Source organism: Grampus griseus, assembly GCF_964374135.1.
Source record: "Grampus griseus genome assembly, chromosome: X".
In the NCBI taxonomy this organism is placed as follows: Eukaryota; Metazoa; Chordata; class Mammalia; order Artiodactyla; family Delphinidae; genus Grampus; species Grampus griseus.
Genome location: NC_138999.1, coordinates 20554050 through 20561161, shown reverse-complemented (window position 1 = coordinate 20561161; position 7112 = coordinate 20554050). Strand labels below are relative to the sequence as shown.

The following is a 7112-nucleotide window of genomic DNA, read 5'->3' as shown; positions in this document are numbered from 1 at the left end:
ACAGTTATGCGTTAGTAGCACCTCGTTAGAATAATACTAATTTTGACTTGACTGGTGTTGCAGTTTTATTGCTTGAGAGAAATTACAGGCTTCAGGAGTTTAAACTGACCCTAGTTTGGATGTGGATACACTTGAGAACATCGCAATAAAAACAACTGTCAACAGCCACCGCCCAAGCGATGGCTTCGGCGAAACCCTGCCAGTTTAGTAAAGCACTTCCCCGTCTCTATGTAAAAATCATGGGCTTGTGCCTCTGCAGAAAGTTTGTACGTCTAACAACGTAAAAGAGCGACACATTAAAACAAAACCCAAATGCGGGTGAAACTCGAAATGCACTCGGTCGCTGCTCTTGTGTTTTCTAAAGGAGAGAAAATCAGCCAGGCCTCAGGGCTTGGGAACGGCTGGCGGGCCTCTATCCGCGGTGCCCGCGGCCTGGCTGCTGGGCTGCGGGCCCCGAGGGCAAGGCGCGGCGGCGCGGCGGCGCACGTGCACGCTGAACTGCAACTGCGGCCGCGGGGCCGCCAAGGCCCAGCCCGTCTGCTGCGGGGGACTCAGCACGGGGCTGCTCAGGCCAGAGCCCGGCGGGGACAACACGAGCACCTGGGGCGGCTGGAAGCCGTCCTCTGCACCGAGGTGAATAACCACGGCTTCCTCGGCACGCACGACCGTGTTGGGAACGGCGGCGCCCTGTGAACCTGAAGCCTGTGCCCCCGGATCCTGTACCCCCAGACCCTGTGCCCCCGGACCCTGTGCCTCCGGACCCTGTGCCCCCGGAACCTGTGCCCCCGGATCCTGTACCCCCGGACCCTGTGCCCCCGGACCCTGTGCCCCCGGAACCTGTGCCTCCGGACCCTGTGCGCTCGGACCCCGTGCCCCCAGTCCTTGGGACGCCGGCAGCCGAGGAGGCGGGGCGCAGGGCCACTGCAGGGGAAGCAGCTGGGGGAGGCGCGGCTGCGGGGCCGGCTGCTGGCTGCTGCACAGGAGCGAACCGCGGGGCAGCTGCACCACAGGAAAGGGTCTGAGATCCGAAGCGTTTTTCTCTGGAGGAGGAGGAGGCTGCGGCGGCGGCGGCGGCGGCGGCGGAAGAGCTCCTGCGGGCAGGTGGCCCGGCTGGATTCCCCTGGGAGCTGGGGCTCTGGTGGCACAGCTTCTCCCCGAGGCCTGGCCTCCACGTCTGGGGCCCACTTCTCTGATGACCTTCAGACCAACGGAGATGACCGTGACCCGGGAGACCGAGGTCGTCTGTGATGAGCCCGCAGTGGACAGGGCGGTGGCAGGAAGCGTGCTAACTGGGCTCTGCTCCACAGAGGATTCCTGGGAAAGAGCTGGTGGCTTAGGAGCAGGGCCAGGAGATGCACATGCCTGAGAGCTGCCTGCCTGCTGTGAAGTGAGACTCTCACCCCAGGAGCTCCTTCCTGAGTGCCAAGGAAGTCGCATGGGTGCAGGTGGATGTGTGGCTCCGCTGTCGGGCACTGAAGACTGAACCCACCCAGTCTTAGGCTGTTCTGGTTCTTTCCCTGGAGAAGGTTGCCTGAGACCGGCTGAGCCACTGGAGCTGTGTGACATCTGCACTGGACACTGGGTGCTCTCCTGGACCGACTCCTCGGGCCGACTGACCACTCTCCCAGCATCAGACTCTGCCCCGGGCGGGAAACTGTAGGGATGGTCATCTGCGAAGGAGTGGGGGGGAGACAGCTGTCTCTCCCACGTGGCTTCTGTACCAGACCCTTTTCCAGAGGCAAGTGAATTATCAGTCAGCTGCCTGACGGTCAGCCTTGTTGCCTGGGCCTGATAGCCAGCGTCACCTCCAAATGCAAGATCACCTTGTACCTCATGCACTGGCCAGACTGTCGGTTGTGAGTCATCACATCCGACAGACTTCTTCCTTTTAGCATATTTCTCCACGTCCACTTGAGAAGGTACGGCCAAGTCACAGCGTCTCTGTTCCCACATATCTACACAACTTCCTGCTTTAAAAGTTTTGAGGCCGTAATTCCCAGCTGTTTTACTTTCTCTTATTCTTTTGCAGGAAGTCAGGGCTCTTAGCTCAGGAGAAGGTGGACGAGACAGCTCCTGCTGCCGATTCAGAGAGGCCATAGAGTACCTCTTGAAGTTCCTTTTCATGGGAAGAGTGTTCATCTTTTGTTTGTTATAGAGCAGTCTGTTTGCAGTGCACGCTACTGATACAGAAGGGTCTAGACACAGTGGTTCAGCCGTAGCTAAGATCAGTTGGCTCTCAAGCAAAAGTTTGTCCTCCTGGGTCCAATTCTGGTTATCGCTGGCTATGGCCTCTACATCCCAGGCTAAAGTCTGCATCGTGGGACGTAAGAGAATATGCCTGCTTTGGTAATGGGGAGCTTCCCTGTCGCTGGACTGCCTGTAGTCCCGTATTTCTGCTATCACACACCCGTGATGAAAAACGTTAACCTGAGACTTTTCCAGGAGACCCACTAAAACAGGAGGTAATTCTTCTGCATCCAAGTATTCGAGCAATTCCCCTTCTTCATAGGGCAGTCGGATGATCTCCGAAGATGATCCATTTTCCCCCTTGAGCATCAGCGAATAGCCCTCCTTTCCTGGGTACAGGTTGACCACCAAACACGGCAACGACTCTCTCCTAAGAAGCTTCTCTAACAGGTTCACGTTGCTTGTTAATTCCTCCGTAACCTCAGGCTCTTTTTCACATTCTTCAACATAAATGTCATAAAGTTTTTCATAGAGAGACTTCTCCCCATTAGATGGGTATTTCCTTTCCGGAGGTCTCTGTCGGGCACTTGCAATGATATACTCCGCACGATCCAAAGCTCGTTCTAGAGCCTGCTCCATTGCGGTACAAAATGGGGGCCCTAATGGAAGAGAAAATGTAAGTGAGCGGATGAACCGGGTGAAAACCCTGTCTGCAGTATCGACGAGCATTCTTGCAAACGCGGCCACTCCACAGTGGCGCGACCAGCCTCACCTCCAAAAGGACACCAAGACACCCGCCCCCGAAGAAGCAGCGCGCAAAATACCTGCGATTTAGGGAAAGACCTAAAGGCGTGCAAGCGGCCACCGCGCTGGATCTCGCTCGCCTCGCGTGGCAGCAGATGACCCGGATGTGAATGTAAGCGATTCTCCGCCCCCCACGCCCCCCACCCCCGCACATCCCCCCGAAGGCGCGCGCATCCGTGCGTCCGCCTGCGCAGATCGTAGGCTCAGGCCTCATCCTTCTATTGCCTCTTGGGCGCAGGCCCGCCCCCTTCACTTCTGGTTTTGGGGTCTGCACTTCCACCAAGGGCTGGGCTTCGCCACATCTTCTTTTCTTATAACCTTGAAAAGCACAAGCAGCCAACAAAATAAAAATCTATAATTTTTCGGTGCGGCTTTAATACGCACCAATTTGCGTGGTACTGCAGTTGCCGGGAAGGTCATGAAAGGTGGTCATTTCTTGGCGATCACTTCACCAAGCATTATTCACTGTTTTGGGAATGTCTTGTTTGTTCCCAGTGGCAGGACTGCTCCTGGTGTCCATCGCCAATTTCACACACCCAAAGAGTCCCCATATAGGGCTTCCCTGGTGGCGCAGTGGTTGGGGGTCTGCCTGCCGATGCAGGGGACACGGGTTTCGTGCCCCGGTCTGGGAAGATCCCACGTGCCGCGGAGCGGCTGGGCCCGTGAGCCATGGCCGCTGGGCCTGCGCGTCCGGAGCCTGTGCTCCATAACGGGAGAGGCCACAACAGTGAGAGGCCCGCGTACCGCAAAACAGAACAAAACAAAACAAAACAGAGTCCCCATACATAGCTCTTGCCTACATGCAGGCTCGCTGTATTTGGTGCATCAGAATTCTTCATTGATTCTTCCAGTGATCTCCTGCCTAATGGTGTTCATAGAGATGTGCACGTAACATGACATTCTTTTACAGAAGTACTTACCTTTTATTTCTCTAGGTATTTCAGAAAGGGTTTTATAGTCTTTTTCAAAGTGTGTGGTAGGTACCTCATATCGTCTAAGAATTCCATTCAGGATTGTTTGTTTTAAAAGGTGGTTTGCATCTGATAGGGTTGCGAACTGTTGTTCCAGGTGACGGCAGTACAATTTAAATGGTTACTCTAACTGTAGACCATAGCTACAGTCCTAGTGGTGGTTTGGAGTGGTATGATTGAGTCCTAGGTAATTTATGGGCCATTGTTTTCCATTAATATTGTTGCCTTGCAATCTGCCAGCCTTTTTGGACAGGTTTTCTCTGTTTTCTGTTTTCAAGAATCTCTTGATGTTTAGGTGTAGACATAATGATAATACAATATTCATAGTGAAGTCACAAATGAGAAGAATCCAAGATAAACTGGTGAAATTCCTGAATTACAGACTACTATAAAATAAATGTTTTTCTAACCAATAGCAATTATGATAATTACATATTACAGTAGATACAGTCTACTGAAATAGGATTAAAAACTCCTTGACTAAGAGTTCCTTAAACATGTCCCTCGTTCAGCAATAGACAAGAATAATTTTCTCCTGGCATATCAGTTGTCTTTGGGCAAATGTATACAGTCGTCCCTCGGTATCAGCGGGTGATTGGTTCCAGGACACCCGCCCGCCCCCGCAAGGATGCTAAAATCCTCAGATGCTCAAGTCCTTACAGTAGGCCCTCCATGTCCCCATCCCTGGTTCTCCCTCTGCAGATCTGATTATATTTGATCCGTGGTGGGTTGAAACCGCAAATGCGGAACCCGCGGATATGAAAGGCCAATGTGAATACTTGTGGATGCCTCGGGGGGGCTTGAAATCGGTTTAGTTTCTTAGCTCCTTAAAAGCATCCTTCCCTGTCTCTCTCTTTTCCCCTCCACATGCCCACCTTTAGGCTAAGCGTAAGACTGGATAGTTAAACCATAGTTTGCTATCCAGTCATCCAAATAGCCAACTTTAATCAAGCCCAACTGAATGAGGTGAACAGGAGCTCTGACCCTCACTCAAAGCACTGCCTATCCTTCCAACTTGAACAGATGAACTTAGCTGCCTGCCGGCCTCTTGCAGGCTTCTCACCAACCATGATCCCCTTCACCTTCTGTCCTCAGGAATTTGCTGTGTGTTGGGTCTGGAGAAGTACCAGTCTGGGACAGTATTCCGTTTAGGTGGAGAGGCTAATTAGAAAGGGAAAGCTCTGCTTTCTTGGGGATCTGAGGTAGATTCTGTTGGAGGGGAAGTGGCACAGTGGACCTGTGTTGGAGTCAGGTTATCCTTCTAAAAAGTAAAGTCCAGGATTTCTGGGGGCTGCTCCCAGCCTGCAGACCAGGCCTGGTAGCTTCTCAGCATGACAGAGGAGGAGGGCTGGGGCTAGGGTGAGGCAAGCAGGAGCCCAGGGTGTAGGGTGCAAGGAGACAGCCACCCTCGGCTTGTGCAGGTCCCAACAGGGCCGGCGCCCTGGGTGCCTGGCTTGCTCACCTTGCCCCAGCCCTGCAGACAAGGTCTCTCACCACCTGGCGCCTGTCTGCTCCCCACCTCTTTCCTCTCCTCTCTTTCCTTTGCTTTCTGTGCTCTGAGCATAGTCACTGGGCACCGACAGGCCCACCCCTTCAGGGCTCTGTGCCGTCTCTGCTTAGTCACCTGCCAATCTCCACCCATCACCTCAAATATCCCTTCCTGACTTCCAAGGAGCTCGCCTCCTCGTCTCTGCTGTTCTGCCAAAGCACACGTACCACACGCCGTATCAGAGCCAGGCTTCGCATCGGAAGGGAATCGAGCGTGTGTTTGCACCGTTCTCCACACCCAGCCTCTGGATTCTCTGAGGGCAGACACGATGCCTTTTCCGTCTTTGTCTGGTCACCAACTTGGTCATCACTTGGCACAAAGTTGGCACAAGAACGAAGAAACGATTGACCCCCTGCTCTAGTTACTTTACTTCAAGACTCGTGTGAAGAAACATTTCGTCCCCTCTTTAGCGGTGAGAAAGGCGTCCCGAGCCGGGTCTTCTGAGTGTCGTGCTGTAGTGCGCCAGGGTGTCTGAGCCTCGGCACTAGCGACATTTGTGAGGGGGCGTGTTCCTGTGCACCGTAGGGTGTTTAGCAGCACCCCTGGCCTTCCCCACTAGACGCCAACAGCACTCATCCCCCGTTGTGGTAACCCAGAACGGCTCTAGATATTGCCCAAGAGGCCTTGCGGGGGCAAAATCATCCCCCTGGTGAGGAACCCCTCCACTACCCTGCTCTGTAAGCCATGAGCTTGATCCAAATGCAGCCCCTAAGCTGACATCCCCGGGCACCCCTCTCTCAGTAGAGAGGTGCATCTGCCCACTCTGTCATGGGATGGGCGAGATGCTCAGTTGTGGTCCTGACTGTGTCTTCGGTTGGGCTCCCCAGAAGCAAACCCTGACAAGAGGATTCGCGTGCAAGGAGTTTATTTGGGAGCTCATCCCGAGAGACACTGGTCAGGGGAAGGGCAGCTCAGTCAGGGATGGGGAAGAAGGTGATCAAAGGCAGAGTCATGAGCAGAAGGCCGCTGTGGACAACCGGTCCCTGCTGGGGCCCTTTGGGAGACAGTACGGAGCAAGCTCAGGTTGTTCTAGCCTAGAGGCAAGGAAGCTGGGCTGTTTCTCCATCCACTCCTCTCTCTCATTTGACTGACGACAGTCCTGAGGGCATTATTTCCCATCACTCTGGGTTGCCACATGTGAGAGCCACCCATGCTCCTGTGGCCTGGGTGCCCTCAGAGAGAGCGTCAGGAGTGCTTGCAGTAATACTCAGTCCTCGTGTACAGGATGGCAAGTACCTCGGGGAGATGGGCAGGGCCCCGGCAGCATGGGCTACACCTGTGGCTGAAGAGCCATGGAAGAATGCGGCCATTCACTCTTGGTGATGGAGACAGTGTGCTCTGTAATATAGGTGGGCGTGTGGAGACGTGAAATTGTACTCCATCCAAGTGGACGGGGCGATTTCACGTGAGGTTTTTGTCAGCTACTACAGCCCACGATGCCAACAGTGGAGAGTGTGGCCCACGCCTTACTCTTCCCCGGGAGGACCCCCAAGGCAGTCTGGCCACACGTGCGCTGGGTGAGGCTCTGTCCCTGGCTGTGCGTGTATTCCGGTGAGCTTTAGCTGGCCAGACAGTGCTTACCATGGCTCAGCACCCCCTGC

At 54.4% G+C, this 7112-nt stretch overlaps 1 protein-coding gene across 1 annotated transcript; it reads right to left on the bottom strand.

Moving 5' to 3' along the window:
• Positions 1 to 384: 384 nt before the first annotated feature.
• LOC309839475 (transcription factor SPT20 homolog) lies at positions 385 to 2826 on the bottom strand (the record flags this gene model as incomplete). The annotated part of the gene is made up of 1 exon (XM_082681215.1): positions 385 to 2826. One exon carries the CDS (start codon positions 2824 to 2826, stop codon positions 385 to 387), a length of 2442 nt encoding a protein of 813 aa, XP_082537341.1.
• Positions 2827 to 7112: the final 4286 nt, after the last annotated feature.